The sequence below is a fragment of the Bos taurus genome, chromosome 1, assembly GCF_002263795.3.
Source record: "Bos taurus isolate L1 Dominette 01449 registration number 42190680 breed Hereford chromosome 1, ARS-UCD2.0, whole genome shotgun sequence".
Taxonomy (NCBI): Eukaryota; Metazoa; Chordata; class Mammalia; order Artiodactyla; family Bovidae; genus Bos; species Bos taurus.
Window position 1 is genome coordinate 82,980,572 of NC_037328.1, and position 16,993 is coordinate 82,997,564.

Sequence of the window (16,993 nt, forward strand, 5' to 3'; positions counted from 1 at the left end):
TAGAGTAAGTAATAATGATAATAATAATAGTAGTAGTAATAATAATAGCTACCATTTATTGAGCACCTATTCTACTGTGTGCCAGGCACTGTGCTAGGCACTTTTCGTACAATATCTAATTTAAATCCTCACAACAACCCTGTGAGGTAGGTATTATTATCATTTTATATATAAGGAAACTGAGGCTCAGAGAGATTAAATAACTCTCTTATCACACAATCAAAAAGTAGTAGAGTTGGGATTCAAACCCAGAATAACCTGACTCCAAATCCCAAGCTCCTGTGAACTAGAGTAGAGGCAGAGGGGAGAAGAAGGGCCAAAAACAAGAAAACTTGGAGTGGAATGGATATGATATACTGACTAGTAAAATATGGGAAGGAATTTAAGCCCATAAAATGTTTCTAGCTGGTGAGCCTATGAAGAGTGATGAATGTAACCAGGATTGGAATTCAGGAGGAACATACTTGGCAGTAGGGACAGAAAGAGTTGAGTCCATCTGGACATGTCCAAGGAGATATCCAGCAGGTGATAAAAATACAGATCTAAAGATAAAGGGCAGTTAGGGCTTGAGATATATATTTGGGAATCACCAGCATATCAATGGCAGTTGACATCAGGATGGATGATTCTATTTTGGGAGTAAATAGAGAGGAAAGAGAAGTGGACCAATGATGGAATACAGGGACCCTGAAGGCATGAGCAATAGGGGAAGAATCCTCAAGAGAGTCAGAGATGGCAGAACCAGAGGAGGAAGAGAAGTACAGGAGGCAGCCCCATAGTAGTGGCTAGAGGCAACCATGGTCTGAGCTGGGAGCAAACCTAGAGCTCCCAGAAGGAAGACAAGACTGAGTTACACTTCTAACACAGCCCTTATGCACCAACACCCCCCCCCACCCCACCCCCACCCCGCCCCGGGAATAGTTGTTAAATGAATGAATGCCAAAATACCCCTACCCTGGTTTACACCAAAACTTGGGAGCTTAGGACTTCATCTTACTCTTGACACCCCAGGTCTAAAAATATGGAAGCCTAGGTGAGCCAGAATTTATAGAAGAGGCTCATAGAGAAAGTTGTGATTTGTTTAAATGGAGAATAAGGTTAAGAAAAAAATAAATAAATAAAAAACCACCCCACAAAACTTGGCACTCTATCTTAAGTCCCAGAAGTCCTCCTGCCCAACCTTGCTCTGAGTTATCATGGTGACTGTGAAAACACAGAAGGGTGTGGGGGGCAGAATGAGAACAATCTGTTAGTTGCCTGGGGTATCTTGTGCTGAGTTCAGCTTATGGGCTTTATTCAGATAGGAAGATGATGGGGACATATGCGGGAGGTGTGAGGGCTATGAAGAGAAAAAAGTCAGGGGACCAGCCCCACAACTTGGGAGAGGACTGGGAGAGAGGGTCCAGCCCTCTGGTCAGGGACCAGCCCTGAGGCTTAAGTGAACTTGCATAGGCACGTGTGTGTGTGAGAGAGAGACAGACAGACACAGGCAGACACAGAGGGAGAAAAAGGGAGAGAGGGAATGAGAGAGCAGAGAACTCTCTGGGGAAAGGGGAACAGAGGCTCTCGTAGGTGGGTGAGAGGCTGGGGTGATTCTCAGAAGTCTAGTGACTTGACGTGTTTGTTGAAGTGTGGGTATGGGGGCTGAATATCCTTGGGAAGCCCTGAGGGGCTGCTGAAGCAAGGTTCCTGGTCTCCTCAGAGGCTGGGCCTCCTCTCGCTGGGGACTCACAGAAAGTCAAACAGCCCGAAATTCTTGGCTGCTCCAGGCCCAGGAAAAATTGGGAGAGGAAAAAGGAAAAGAAAAGAAATGTTTCAGCCCAGAGGTGAGATGAGCCTGCTGATTAGTAGGGTTAGGGGTCTGAAGGAACCAGCACACGGAGCAGGCATGGGGTGGGTGTAGGTTTGGGTGCAGAGCAGAGATGCTCCCTGGGATCTGCTAGCAGCTCAAGCAACTGAGGGGGCCCTCTGGGCTTCTGCTAAGGTTAAGCACAGGTAGGGTTAGTATGGATGGTTACTGGAGGGAACTGCAGCTCTGGGGTGCAGGGCTGAGGCAGTACGTGGGGACAGTTAGGAGGAGAGGCAGATGAAGCAAGTCTTTTTTGGTGTTAGTATTAAGGGAAAAAATCAAGAAACTGGCATGCATGCAAGATTAATAGAGGGATGATGCTGCTAAATGGTGAAAAGGAACTGGGAAGAGGGGTGTGCAGGTCTTCAAGGGCACCTCTGGGGTCAATTCTTGAAATATGTGTGTGGGGGGTTGGGGGAGGGTAAGGAGCAGCACTAGCCATTTGGGTCCCAGGGGACATGAAAGATCCTGGGAAGTCCTGCGCAGCAGTTAGCGAGCAGAGGGACAAGCTGGGGCCGGTGGCAGGTTAAGGGCTGCATTGCTGATCAGTGGGTGCACCCCACCCTCGCTGCACCCAGCGAGCAGTTAGCGCGCCTGGATTTAGTTCCATTTATTTCCCTTTCAGGTACCAGACAAAATAAAAAAGACGGACGGAGAGAGGAACGCAGCCAGCCTGGGGCGGGGTAGGATGGTAGTGGGGGAGGGGCCCTGCTCACATCACATCCACGAAGAACTCACTGGGGTTTCCCATGGCCATGCGGAAGGACTGTCTGCTGGCGGTCAGTTCGGGGGGCACAGAGGCCAGGTCGCGGCCCGGAGGGGCTCCCGGGGGCCCCATGGCCGCGGGCGGTGGGGGCATCATCAACATGGGGGGCCCGTAGAGAGGGGGCACCCCAGGGGGGCCGTAGCTTGGGTGCGTGTGATGGCTGCGCAGGCTGCTGGCCAGCGAGTGGTGGCTGCGGTGGCTATGCTCGCTGGCGGCAGGACCCGAGCGCTCGCTGGGCGCCCGCTCCCGCGGCCCCCGCAGACTGCTGCGGGTCGTGTGGTCCGATTCGCTGCCACTGCCGCCCGACTTCGAGTCCCCGGCCTTAGGGTCCTTCTCCTTCCGCCGGTCGCTGCCGCTACGATTGGACCCACTGCTCCGGCTGCCTGCAGGGGACAGGCAGGGACGGGGTGGGAGACACTCAGAGCTTGCGGAGGAAGCCTGGGGCTCGCCCGTGGCCCTCTCCTCATTACCTTCACTGTGCTGACTACTGGCGCTGCCCCCGCCATAGCTGTACCCCAGCTCTGGGAAGCCTGGGTGCGGATTGTAGGGGTGTGGGGGCGGCGGGTACTGGTAAGGGAAAGCCATGGGCCAAGGAGCGGCCCCTGGGTGCGGCAGAGGGGCCAGCGTGTCCTGGTCGGAGGCGCCGCTGGAGCCGTCGTGATCGTGGAGGGAGAGGTTGGCCATGTCTGTGGAGGGAAGCCAAGGACACATGAGCCGGTTCTGTCCCATGCCTCCGCACCCTTAGTCAGCAGAGAGATCCCCAGCCTAGGTTGGGTGGATGTGCTTGGGAAGACAGCGACAGCAGTGGCTGCCAGAATGGGAGGAGGGATAGGCCAGAGATCGCTCACTCCTTCAGACCCCCTCTGCCACCCTCCAAAGGTGGTAGGAAGGGAGACCCTGCAGAGACAGGCCCAGAGAAAACCATCCCTTGGAAGGTCCCGAGTCACCACTTCAGATGGTCAGATGCCCAGTTTCTCCTGCTTCCTCAGTGGGCTGGAAGAAGGGGCAAAATTCTTATTTGGCAATTTTCTCCTCAGTTCGCTTAGAGGGTAAAAGGTAGGGAGGGGAATATGGGAGCTGAAATACCAGATAGCCACCAGGTGTTGCACACCTGCCTTTTATCAGGCACAATACGAAGCACTCTATATCATGCAAATGTTACCACAACCCTATGAGGAAGGTATGTTTAGTCACATTTTTTTTTTTCCAGATGAGTACAGTGAAGTCCAGAGAGGTTAAATGACCAGCCAGAAGAGGTCAACCTGAATTGTAGAAGCTCAGAGTTGCTAAATTTACCTTTCCAGATGAGGGCATTAGTAAGAAAGGAGTAGTTTCGGGAAATTTAGGTGAAATTTTGCCCTCCTCTTTCACTTAGGACTAAGATCACACCCCATCTGTACCAGGTTCCAGAGCTGTGAGAGAGCTGCAGTTGCCCTAGGGGCCAGTTGTTGGATCCAGACTGAGCCCTTTGATCCCAGCCCTTAAGGGACCTGACCCAAACTTATATGGGAGGAGGAATCAGGAGAGGGAGCTGAGGCAGCTGATGAAGTCTACCAGCCAAACCATCCACTGGTCAAGGCCAGTAGCTAGCATGAGTGGTGGTGGTGGGAGGAAGCAGGCAGCTGACTTGGTGACTACTTCAGCCACGAGGCTGTCGTCCCATGGGCAGTGACCGTGTGCTCCTGGGCTACCCAAGTCCCCAGCTCTTCCCTTTGAGCTTGCCATATTCCCAGCTGAGGAGACCTCAGCCAGTACAAAGGAAAAGGCCTGTTCTGCCAGCATCTCCCTGAGCTCAGCTTCTGGTGACTTGGTCCATGGGTAGAAGACCAGAATGCCCCTGGGATGACAGTATCTCACAGTATCTCTAAGCAAAAGCCACAGCTATCCTGAGAAGCTTTATGTACCTCTGAAGGTTTGGGACCAGGGCTGCCTTCTCCTAAATGATGATAATAATATTTGATTGAGTCTAAGGAGTCACTGATTATAAGATGCACTCCAATTTCAGATATTGACATGTGAAAAAATGTTCTTCAGTGAATCAATTAAATATATGATAAATGGGTAAGCTATTTTTTTTTTTAGAGCAATTACTGTGGGCCAAACATGGCACTAAAAACATTATATACATTAAGCTTATATCATTCTCAAAACAAAGCTGAGATATGTTTTACTATTAACTCCATCTTACAGATCAAGAAATTGAGGCACTGAGAGGCTGTGTCACTTACTCATGTTCACATAGTAAGGGTGGAACTAAAATTTGAACTCAGAACTGTCTAATTCCAAAGCCTTATGCATCTATTACTCCTCTTCCATGGGGCCATGCTGGAGCTGCTGAGGGCCAGGGACACTCCCCCCCATGCAGGGACCTGTACTCCACAAGAACAGACTTTCTAGTCCCTTGAACCTAAGCTGAAGCAGAGGCAGAACTGGCTTCTGAGGCTGGGCTTCAGCTCCCAATTCTGAGCCTTGCTGTCCTGTTTTGAGGACTCCCTTCTCCAAAGGCTGTCCACTGGCTCTGGAGAATGGGGCTTCCTGCAGACTTCTCCTGCTTAAGAACCCTCACTGGCTTTGTACTGTCTCACGATCAAGTCCAGATCCCTTGATACAGCTTGCAGAGTCCTCTACAGGCTGGCCCTGTCAGATTTTCCAGCTTCAGTGTGAGGCATAGCTTCAGGGGTCTGAGGAAGCTGGGGACTTGAGGCCTCAGGCCAGCTCCAGTTTCTGTCTTAGTGGAATCTGCTGTGAGCGTGAGCAGGAACCAAGGCTAGGAACTCTGACTGGCCTTGTTGCGGCAATGTTTCTGCAGCACTGTACACCTAGGACAGCCTTGATGTGGGAAGAACAAAGGCTCTGGAGCCAGAAAGACCTAGACTCAAGGTCTCGCTTCTCTGCTTCCAGCTGTGAAACCTGGAGTGGACTACTTAACTTATATAAGTCTCAGTTTCCTCATCTGAAAACAGAATCATCTCCCCAAGGGCTTTAGGGAGGTTGTGAGGATTGAGTGAGAGTGAGATGATGCTTTAGAAACAACCAGCATGGTGCCAGGCACAGAGCAGGCACTCAGAAAATGCCAGCCCCAAGGGGGCTGGGCAGGGCAGTGAAGAAGAACTGGTTCTGCCTAAGAACTGGTCTGGGCTCTGCCTCTACCGCACAGAACTGTCAGGTCTTGAGGCTCCCCCAGCTCTGCTGCCCCCTAATCTGGGTTCCCTAGAGTCTGCTGCCACATCCAACCAGGCAACTCCCACTTTCAACCAGGAGACAGGGCAAGGAGGTTGGGGAGGCACGTACTGCCACAGAGGTCGCCGAAGATGTAGTAGCACTGCTCGGAGAAGGTGATCTTGTTGACAGTGTGGCGGATGAAGCCAGCTTTCAGCAGGTTGCTGGCATACTTGCGGGCCTCTCGCCGGTCAGTGAAGCCTTCCACGTTGTGGTACAGCCAGTCCACCACATCCGAGCCTGAGGGCAAGGCTGCCACTTGATTGGAGGCCCACCAGACCTGGGCTCTTCTGACCTCACAGGAGCCATGAGGCTGGTGCTGATTCCAACTCCAAGGGGTGGCCCAAGGGAGTTCTTGGGTCCTGGCCTGCCCCGCCCCACCACTTTCCACCCCATCCTTCATCCCACCATGGGGCCCTCTCACCGATGAAAGCGTTGGGAATGGTAATCTTGAGCCACATTCGGTCACGGACCTCTAGCCCGGATTCAGGGGAGGCCATGGCTTTTACTATGGCAGCCATGTCACTGTGGATGGACAGGTGGAAGTCGTCTAGGCCTGGGGGTGGGAGGTAGAATGGTGAGGCAGAAAGGGGCTATGGAGTCAAGTACACAGGAGTTTGCATTCCAGCACTACTGCCTAATAACATGGACCAATGTCAGGCAAACTACCAACATTTTGGACGCTCAGTTTCCGCTTCTGTAAAAATAGGGACTTTAATATCTATTTTACAGGGATATTTGAAGACAGAATTAAATAATGTAAATGAAGGTGCTTAGCCCAGTGTATAATGTATGCTGTGATAATAGAAAGGCAGTCATTTACTGAGTGATTACTTTATGCCACACACTGTGCTTGATGTTTTACTTGTATCCTCTTATTAAACCCCAGAAGCCTGGTAAAGTGCATATCATCAGTCCCATTTTATAAGAGGAAACTGAGGCTTATGGGTGCTCAGTACAGGTTCAGAAACAAACTGTTTGGTGAGGGTCAGTGTCCACTGAGGGAAACTGGAGAGTGAGGTGGCTGGAACAGACCGACTCTCCTCTCCAGCTCCCTGGGATGCTCAAGCAAGAGTCTCCAGGTGGGCCTTCGGCAGTCCCTTCCAGCTGGTCCTGTGCTGGGCCCAGGGGTCAGGGTTGGACACTCACGCTCTGTGTCAGGGATGGAGCTGGTGATGGAGGAGCTGGTGGAGGTGATGGTGCTCAGGGAAGGGCTCATGCCGTAGGCAGGGAAGGTGCCGGTCATGGCTGCAGTGTGGGAGACCCAGGCCGCGGGGTCAATGGGCCGGATGGGCTCACCTGCGGGGAGGATGAGGAGTCAGGGACTACCCACCCTGCCCACTGCCTGGCCCTATAGGGGTCAGGGGTGAGGTTCAGGGTAACACAGAAGGAAGGAGAGACAGGGTTCACATATGCTAGGCACCAGCTTTAGGGCCCAGTCTCCCATCCACTTACTCCTGGGCAGTGTGAAGCACCCACGTGGACTTGGGTCCCAGCACTTGGCTACAGTCAAGGTGATGGGCCTGAAAGCAAGGGTGTCCCTAGTGAGGGCAGGATGTGTGGAGGCCAAACAAGCCCCTTCCCTGTTAGCCAGAAATATATTTCTTCTCCTCCCCAATGCCATCCATACCCTGGTTTGTGCACAATTTCCCGAAGTACTCGGACTGCGTCATCGTTACTCATGTTCTCAAAGTTGATCTCGTTTACCTGGGAAAAAGGACCAGGAGTGGAATATGCAGCTGTGTTGGGGAGATGGTAGGGAAGCTAAACTTGGAGGGCTGGGGGTCTTCCCCATACCAAGAATCAGGATACAGAGGGTGTGGACATTTCCCCGTCTCCATCCATATCACCACCCAGGGTGGGCAATGGTACCTGTAACAGCATGTCTCCTGGCTCAATGCGTCCATCAGCAGCCACGGCCCCACCCTTCATGATGGAGCCGATGTAGATGCCTCCATCACCACGCTCGTTGCTTTGGCCCACGATGGAGATGCCCAAGAAGTTATACTTTTCTATAGGGAGTAATAAAAACTTGAGACAGGAACAACGTTCCTACCCAAATTCTAAGCCCTTCATTAGAAAAGGGTAGAAAAGGACAAGAACTAACATTTATTGAACTTGAATCAGGCACTGTATTCTGCATACTCAAACATACTTTTACTTAATCCTTGCTGGCTATGAGGTAGGGACTCAATCCTGTTTTACAGAGCAGACAACTGAGGTGCAGAGAATTTGAGCAACTTTTCTAAGCCATGAAGTGGCAGAGTTAGGATTCAAACTCAGATTTAAATTCCAAAGTTGGGGCTCTTTTCACTACATCCTGCTACCTCCTAAAGAAGAACACCTAGGGCAGAAATCAGAGACCAAGAATGCAAGGGATGGACAGCGGGAAGCGGGGAAGCATCAGAATCACTTTAGGAAGCCTTCCTGGATGCCATTCTCTGCTTCCATAGTGCTTATCTCTGTCATAGCTCTGATCGTGAGATACTGAACGGATCAGTGTATGTAGCAGTTTATGCTTATGAAAGAGAGCTCCTTGAGGGAAGGGAACATATCATGTGTCTCTCTGCACTCCCAGTGTCTGGCACGTAGCAGGTGCTGGAAAGTGTCATTTCACGAGACTCACCCATGTTGAGAGTGACGGTGATGATGTTGAGTGACATGGTGGAGTCCGTGATGCTGCTGAAGGATGAAGACTGGAATAGACAGAGGCCCTGAGCAGCAGGCAGGGGTGGCAGGAACTCACTGCTCCCACCGAGCTCTTCCTCAAGGCTAGCCCTCAGCACCACCTCCCCTCTAGGATGCTATACCCTGACCCAAGGGGAGGGGTCGAAGGAAGCACAAACTCTCGTCTTGCTGTGGGCAGGGGGGCTCAGTCTGCTCCACCCACCCCAGCATATTGGCCCCATACCCGCTCAATCCGGGAAACCTTCTGCTTCCGCCGCCGCCGCTTGTGTCTTCTCATCAGGCGTGAGGCGCTGCTCTGCTCTGTGGAGCTGCTGAACCTGTGGGGCCCACAGTCGTTCCCCACCAGGCTGGCCCAGCCCTATCCCATAAGAGGCATCGCAGGGCCCGGGTCCCCACCACAAAGCCCACATTCCCCACAGGGGCCCAGCATCCTCAGGGTTCAGGGCTCCTACGGGTCACCTATCCCACAGTACCCAGAATACCAAAGCCCCACCTGCTGGTGGAATCATCCTCATCTGAATCAAAGAAGCTGGTGGTCTCCAACTCGCTGCTCATCAGGGTGGAGGAGCTGTCATAACCCCCTGGCTCTCGTCGCCGCTCCCCCTTGGCAGTTCCATTCAGCCGGGTTGCTGCAGGGGATGGAGGCAGCTGGGCTCACAGTGCTTGATGAAGGAGAGAAGGAGGGGAGAGGGACGAGCCAGGGGCTGTACGGGGGCCAGGCCTATCCAGAGCTCAGGAAGGAAGGCAGAGAGTTGGGTAGCTGGGTGGAAGGGGCAGGGAGAGATGTTGGGGGTGGGGAAGGTGTGGGTTCAGGGAGGACGCACTGTGCTCTGGGCCATCCCTCCGGCGTGGCCGCTCTCGCTGGGCAGACACCAAGGAGTCAGTCTCTGTGTCATTGTCCAGGTTCTCCTGGCTGCCCCCACCAGCGTGAGGGCTGTAGGGAAGAGAGGACTCGGTGGGGGAGGGTGCAGGCTGGGGGCCCCCTCCTCCAGCCGAGCTGAGCTGAGGCAGCCCTCCCCCAGGGCTCTCCCCACCCTCTGGTCACACTCACTGGAAGGATGGGGGCCGGGAGTCGCCAATGCCTCCTGTGCGCTCCATGGGCGGTGGCAGTTCTGCCGGGCTGTCAGCACAGAAGGCTGCTGGTTCTGGGTGTGAGCCTTCAGCCGACACCAGCTGATGGGGAGAAGATGCTTGCGTACTGGGGCACAGAGACCCCAGGAAAAAGGGGCTAGCTGGCTTCTGGCAGGGCATGAAGACTTGGGAAGAATGAAGCGGGGACATGGGGGGAGAAGAGACGGGACTGTGCAAGGTCAGCTGAGACGACGAGGAGGCTGAAACGCATGGGCTAGCAAAATGGGATGGGGGCAGAGAACAAGGGTCAGAGGTCCAAGATAGAGGTCGGCACGTGACAAGTGCCACAAAGGACATAGGAGACGCTTTTTGTCTCCAGTGTGTACTTCTGTCTCTTTCCCCCCTTCCCACCACTCTCACTTTTCACCAAGGCTATAGAATCTGCAGTGAGAGAGTTCAGTTAGAAAACTCAAGGAATATTCAGATACTGAAGCATCAAACCACGGTCTCAGCAATGCCTTTCCTCCATCCAGCTCACTGCAGGAATGCAGGTGGACAGAGGGTTGAGGCGAGCTCCTTACCCAGGACACCACCCGGCCATTGAAGCAGGGCAGCTTGGCATTGTCGTCCGAGATCTCCTCCTTCACCACTCTGCAGGGAAAGAAGGGTGTCAGAGTGAGCTTTCTGGGGTGGGAAATACAACCCCAGTTCTCAGGGGCTCCTCTACCCTGAACTGGGAAGCAAACCACCAGCATAAGCCTGTTCAAATGGGAGCAGGGGGGTGACCCAGGAACAGATCTCTATCACCACCAGAAGGACACCAGCCATGCCCAGGCCAGCTGCCTTCCTGGGGCATTCTCCTGGCCCTTGAGTGACTGCAAATTACACCTGACAAATCTCTGTCCCCATTGAGCGCAATCACCCCTATAATCTCAAGAGCGGTACTCATCCCCCACCATGGCTCTCCTGTGCTAGATATTATCTTTCCCTCTGAACCGAAATTAGGAAAAAACACACGCTTATCACTGTCCTCTTCTCATTTGGGAATCCTGACATTCTTCTGGGAGGTGTGTATGAGGAATTGAAGGAAATTAGAAAAGAGAAGGGGAGAAGGCATTTACCAAACATCACCCACTGCCACTATGACACTGGTAACAACTGCTTTCATTTACTGAGCATGTACTATGGGTCAAGCACTAAGCTAAGCAGTTTACTAGTATCACTTCATTTAATATTCTCAGCAATGCTGTAAAATAGATACAGATGGGGAAACCAAGGCTTGGCAGGTTCAGAAATTCACCTACAGTCACATAATTAATGAAGAGCTGGAATTTGAATCCTGGTCAGCCTGATTCCAAAGCCTTTATTCTTATCTATTATACCATCTTATCCCCCTACAGTTAGAATGTATAATCTTCACATCAGCCTCACTGTATAGACAATATGATCTTGATTTTATGAATAAGGAAATAGAATTAGAAACTTGTTCAAGGTTACAGAGCTAGATGTCAGGGCTGGAATTCCACTCTAAGCTTGTCTGACTCCAAAGCCTATATTCTTCCCAGGGTATTCCACATTATTTTCCATACAGTGATGGAGGTGATGTGGGTCTGTGTAGAGGGTGGGGGTGTGGGAGACGTGATGCGGGGTATAGGCGAGGCAGGCAGCATATAGTCTCAGGTGTGCAGTTTGGCCTGGTGCATCAGTGAGGCAAGAAGTCAGATTATAACTATAGTTTGGGGCCAGGAAAGGGAACAGAAAAGCTTGACACCTACCTCCCCTCCACCCCCTGCCAGACTGCATCAGACATCTCAGGAGCACAGAACTAGAAAGCTGTGATCCAGGGCAAGAGGAAGACATGTGCCTGGAGCTCCAAGCAGAGAGGGAAGACAGGAAGGAGGCTGGGAAGCCCAGTCCCCCCGTGTTCTTAAAGCAGCTCCTGCCCAGAGCTAGGGACGTGCTTGGCTCCTAGTGATGCTCACATTCCTGGACTCACAGCCAAGTTCAAAGGCTGAGCATGCCCTCCTCCCTCCCATTCAGCTCTGACTCCTCCGACGTTTCCAACCCCACAGCAACCCCAAGAAAGCAGCTCAAATCATCCTGCGTAGGCGCACCACAGAAAGCCTGGAGACAGAACAGACTAGAAAACAGAGACACTGACATAGCTCAGACACACTAGCCAGTCTGATCGCAGGGGACCCCAAGATTGTATCCCCCATGGGAATTGGGGCTCAAATTGAAAGGAGGTATGTGGGCCATGGGGCAAAGACTGCGACTTTCTCTGGAGAGGGTCTCAGCACCCCTGTGGTGGGAAACTGCTGTTGGGTCCCCACCACCCCCTCCCCCTGGAGGCCCCACCACACAGCTCCACACTACAGATGTTTCCTCTCTTTCTGGGGGTCACCGACAGGTCACCAAGGCTCTGCTGACTCACAATGATCAGCTGATCTTCAGCAGCCTTGGGGGACTTCAGACAGGCCTCCCCCTCCCACCACGAAGCTGAATGGCTCAGGGTTCCACAGCACTTATACACTCACACACACACACATACCAAGTGGAATCAGACAAATCTGGGTTCAAATTCCAATTCTGCCACTTATTAGCCCTCCTCTCTTAGAGAATTTTCTTAACTTTTCCAAGCCCTTTCTCATCCTGGTAAGTGAGATTTGTAAATGCCTGACATAGGCCAGACATACACTAAAAACTAGTTATTAACTTTGTCAATTTTTTGCAGGATCCATAATCTCTTTCTAACTAAGTGTAAGTTTCTAAGGGCAGGGACCAAACAAATCTGCTTATCACTCATTGTTCAATGGAGTAAAAAGCCTTTGCCAAGAGCCCAGTGGGCTTTAAGTTTTGTGCTCGCCATTGCATGGTGCTCAAGAAGCATCAGACCTGGAACCTGCCCTGTTCTTGGAGGACCTGACCAATGCACACAGTTCATGTGAGTATACTGCAAGTGGAAGTAATCAGAGCTGTAAAGACAGCAGATGTGTTTACTGGACAGACATCTGCTGAGTATTACTGAGTATAGGGTCCTGGCTACGACCAGGGTAGGTGTAAGGATAAATAGGAATATCACTTTCAAAAGTACAACCCAGAGGAAAGAATTTGGACCTGCAGAAGATCAGGGAAGAGAAGTACCCCAGGTAGAAGGCCCAGAGACGGGCCAGTGTGGGATGTGGAGCCGGGAGCAACATGAGCAACACTGTGGCCCATGCTGTTCCTCCCACGGCTCACAGCTCCTCTAATGGTGGTACCTTGTTCTCCCATCCACCATCTCCTCAGTGCTGAAAATGTTTAATGTTTATTTCTAAGAGGACCGGGCCTACCCTGAGCTTGACAAATATTTCTGAAGACCAGATGGAGGTTGGGAGTCCTCAGACTTTATACACCAGAACCTGGTGAGTGACCCTGGAGAGCTGGAGGAGATAGCAGCCTTCTTTCCCTGACCCACTTCCCCATCTGTCAGCAGGGGTCACAGAGCCCTGCCTGACCCCTTATCATGGGGCTAGGATAAGTGGCAGCCCTGTCATCTCCACAGTTTGCTGAGGCTCAGCGTCTTCCTCAGAGAGGATATATTTGTTAAGTGATGGTGATAATAATACCTACAGTTGTGTGATTAATGCCTTAGACTTTGGAGCCAGGTTCCTAATAAGCTCTGCCACTTATTAGCTGTGTGACCTAGGATAAGGAAGTTACTTAAGTTTTCTGTGCTCTAGTTTCCTCATCTATAAACTGACGATATTACTACCTGTTCCACAGGACTGTTAAGAGGATCTGAATGAGTAAAGATTTGAAAGTCATTTAGATCAGTGTCTGCACACTATAAGCACCATAAAAAGAGTTTAATAAATGAAATATAGATATATACTGCTGCTGCTAAGTCACTTCAGTCATGTCCGACTCTGTGCGACCCCATAGATGGCAGCCACCAGGCTCCCCCATTCCTGGGATTCTCCAGGCAAGAACACTGGAGTTGGTTGCCATTTCCTTCTCCAATGCATGAAAGTGAAAAGTGAAAGTGAAGTCGCTCAGCCATGTCCGACCCTCAGCGACCCCATGGACTGCAGCCTACCAGGCTCCTCCGTCCATGGGATTTTCCAGGCAAGAGTACTGGAGCGGGGTGCCATTGCCTGCTCCAATAGATATACACATTCATCAGCTATTAGTTATCTGTGACAAGATAGCCCTATCAGGTCTCCTCATCATTAATCCTTCTGGGTATAAACATGATCAATCTCCTCTACTTCATTTTTACCATTGTTTTCAACATTGCTAAAATGGCCTTCTCTAATATTTTGCAAAAGATGGTTCAAGCTCAAGTACCACTGATGAATGCAAGATGATTTCAGGAGTATCTGAATGAATGTTTAACTCAAGAGTTAAATATTTTTAAACATAGTTTAGAAAGAAATATAAACAGAAAATCAGACCTGTGGTTCCATATTATTGATTGGGTCAAACTAAGAGTGAGTGGACTGACAGTGGACTCAAAGATATCAAGTCAACAATGAGTAGATGTCATGAGGGCACTCTATGACTTCAGTTAGGCCTGGCTTGACAGCAGCCTGAAGACAGTGGGAGGTGGCCCACAGAGGTCTAGGTTTAGGAGGTGGGGGCGCTTGGCCTAGTGTATTCTGGGATGAATAGGGGGGTAGAGACACAGGCCTAACCTAGTCCTTTAAGGCACTTGGCCCCAGGCTGGCCCCACTGGACTCCAGCTGATTTCCCCCTATTCCATACCCTGAGGCAGTATCTTGGTCTCTTCCAACTCCACTCTTCCCTTAACAGACCAAGGCATCTCCCCCAGTCCCCCCACCACTCCCACCCCTTGCAGATGGATCCTTCTTCACCATCTTCCAATCAGGGGTGTCTGTCTCTGGACTGAAGCCAGATAATCATTACTACACCAGGAGTACTCTACCCCAAGGCAGGAATAGCAACAGAATCAAGAACAGTTAGAAGCTGCATAGTACTTCCCACCTTACAAAGCACTTTCACACATATGAGCTCATGGGATCATCAAACCCTGAGTTCCAGGGGGAAAGGTGACACTAAAACATGCCAGGCAGAAGACAGAGAAGGTGCTAGCATCCCAGAGCCAGGAGGGCTAGGGGCCCTGGAGAGAAGCCAGGGTGATGAACACCAGGGAGAAGAATGTCTCCCCTTACTCAGCTCTGGGCCTCGGCTCTAAAGAGCACTGTAGGCCTCAGGCTACGGCTGGAGAGGCGGCCTTTAGGCCTGGAGGGCCCAGGAAGGCCTTCCCCGCAGGCCTTCAGGCCCATTGCCCAGTTACTGCGGGGCAGGCTAGTGTGGGGGCCGCCCCCTCCCCAGTCCCCTGGGAGTTGGGGGGGGCGGGGCGGGGCGGGGAGTGAGGGGATCGGCCAGGCTCCCTCTCCCAGGCCAGCTGCTACAGAACCATCCGGCTCTAACATTCCATCCCCTCTTAAAGGGGAAGTCACTGCTTCCAAACTCCGCCTGTCCAAAGCCCAGCAGCTGGGGGAAGAAGACTCCGTCAGCGGGGGAGGATGAACACCAAGAGACCCTTCCTGGCCCTCCCGTTCAGGCTCTGAGGCCTTTTCCAAGGTCTCCTCCTTGGCCACCATCTGGAGGAAAGAGGCCCCAGTTCTGCAAGGGAATCTGCACCTGGGCTAGTGGGGACTCCTCCTGGGGGGTGAGGCGCCCTGCTCCCTGACAACATCCCGAATGGCCCACAGGGGACAGGGGAGACAGCTAAGTAAACATCAGAGCTGCAGGCCTTAGTTTACAGCCTGAGCAACCCCCAGCCAATTCAAGGTCCCACAGCATAGCCCTTAGATGCTCCATATTCCAAATATGGCTCGGAGTTGTGAAGCTGAAAAGATGGAGAAGGCAAAGGCCGAGTGCCAAACACCCTGAGTCTCTGCTAGAAAGGTGGCTCAGTTGGCAGGAGGGTTGGGGACTGCGCTCTGGAATGGGTAGGGGGGGTGTGTCTGTCTGTGTGGGCCGCTGGTTTCTGAGGAGGTGAGGGAGCTTGACTGAGCTGGAACTGACTGCTCTTAGGGAGTTGAACGTCCCCTTTAAACTAGGGGGCCAGGGTCCCAAACAAGAGGGGAAAGGGGAGCCCCTAGAGGGGCTGAAAGTCCAGCCTCTGAAAAAGCCAACGGGGGCCGAATGGCCGCGTGGCCCCTAGAATCCAGAGTAGGGCTAGAAGCCAGCGTAGCAAGGGGGAGGGAGGCGTCCAAACTGGTCGAGTGGGGCCCTAGAAGCGGAGTGGCCGGGGTTCCCCGGAGGCGAGGCGGAGCCATCCTCACCCGAAATCGTCGTCCATAGACTTGAAGAAGAACTTATAGCTGGGTCGTTGCAGAACGCCCTTAAAGTCCGCCAAGGTGACGCGCTCGGCGGGCAGGGGCAGCTTCACCAGGTACGGCGTCTCCTGCCCGTCCAGGTGGTAGATGATCTTGGTCTCGCCCATGGCTCCGGCCTCGGGCCCGGAGGCCCGCGCGCTGCCTGCTCGGGAGGCCGGGCCGGGCCTCTCGGGCGGCGGCGGCGGCGCTCGGCGCGGCCCAGCTGCTCAGCCCAGCTCCGCGGCCGGCCGCGGCGCCAGCTCCCTTGTTCTCCGGCCGCTCCCGGGTCCCAGCGCCGCCTGCCGCGGTCGCGGCCGCCGCTTCCGCTCCCCACTCTCCCGGCTCGGCTGGCTACGGCGACTCTTCCGGTGGCCGCGGCCCTCCCGGCTCTGGGCCGCGGCCGGGTCCACTCCCCGCCCCCGACCCCAGCGCGCCCCGCCCCGGCGCGGCCCCGCCCCCGGCTGCCGCCGAGCCGTTCTGGCCTCGCGGCAGATGGCCTGGCTCTCCGCCGGACCCGCGGACAACCCGCCCACCCACCAGGCTCGGCTCCTGCGCTCTGGTCCCAGGCCCGGGGGTAGCGTGGCGGCGGTCGCCTACGCCCCCAGGGGCTGGATGGATAGATCTCTCCAGGATGGCCGGGTTTCCGGACTCTTCAAGGCCCTGACTCTGGACCCAAGGGGATCGGCTGCTCCTCTGCAGCTAGGGAGGCGTTAATGTAGGGGTTGCTTTGCTTCCCAGAGAAAGGGTTCTGACCAAGTATCTCTGGAGGATAGAGACCTCATCGACCTGGTCTTTTAGGGTCTGCTGAGAAGCATAGCTGCTGTCATTGAGTCTACCTGACAACTGCTTAAGGACAGAACAAGATCGAGTTCTGATTCCTTCTTGTAACCTCAGTACCTAAGTGTGAAGTAGTGATTTAATAAATGGACTGAATGCAGAATGAGCTTAAGTATGAAGATGCCTGCCTGACTGGGACATAAAGTCTCAAGCCAGGGCTAAGTATAATCGTTTCTAACAGATCTCCTCATGCCTAAGCTTTAGGTAACTTGTTTAATAAATACTGAATGCCTA

General features: G+C 52.9%; 1 protein-coding gene across 2 annotated transcripts; it reads right to left on the reverse strand.

The window, feature by feature from the left end:
* Window positions 1–33: 33 nt before the first annotated feature.
* On the reverse strand, window positions 34–16,313 carry DVL3 (dishevelled segment polarity protein 3). 2 transcript variants are annotated; one of them, XM_024995353.2, is made up of 16 exons: window positions 15,890–16,313; window positions 10,175–10,244; window positions 9,574–9,695; window positions 9,347–9,456; window positions 9,016–9,151; window positions 8,746–8,839; window positions 8,461–8,530; window positions 7,707–7,846; window positions 7,465–7,541; window positions 7,290–7,357; window positions 6,984–7,133; window positions 6,259–6,390; window positions 5,907–6,074; window positions 3,086–3,301; window positions 2,588–2,998; window positions 34–1,760 (listed from the first exon to the last, which is right to left on the reverse strand). In XM_024995353.2, exons 1-16 carry the CDS (start codon window positions 16,048–16,050, stop codon window positions 1,729–1,731), a joined length of 2,157 nt encoding a protein of 718 aa, XP_024851121.1. In that variant the 5' UTR covers window positions 16,051–16,313; the 3' UTR covers window positions 34–1,728. The 2 variants fall into 2 exon arrangements, with proteins under 2 accessions (XP_024851121.1, XP_002684923.2); XM_002684877.7 differs by having other exon boundaries at window positions 34–2,998.
* Window positions 16,314–16,993: the final 680 nt, after the last annotated feature.

Bases quoted from the DNA above. Each gene is read 5' to 3' on its own strand.
- DVL3 (XM_024995353.2), bottom strand. From the start codon at position 16,050: ATGGGCGAGACCAAGATCATCTACCACCTGGACGGGCAGGAGACGCCG. The intron at 7,542-7,706 runs GTACCATTGCCC...CCTTTTTCCCAG, and splicing joins CAGGAGACATGCTGTTACAG to GTAAACGAGATCAACTTTGA. The intron at 2,999-3,085 runs GTAATGAGGAGA...TGTCCCCTGCAG, and splicing joins CAGTAGTCAGCACAGTGAAG to GCAGCCGGAGCAGTGGGTCC.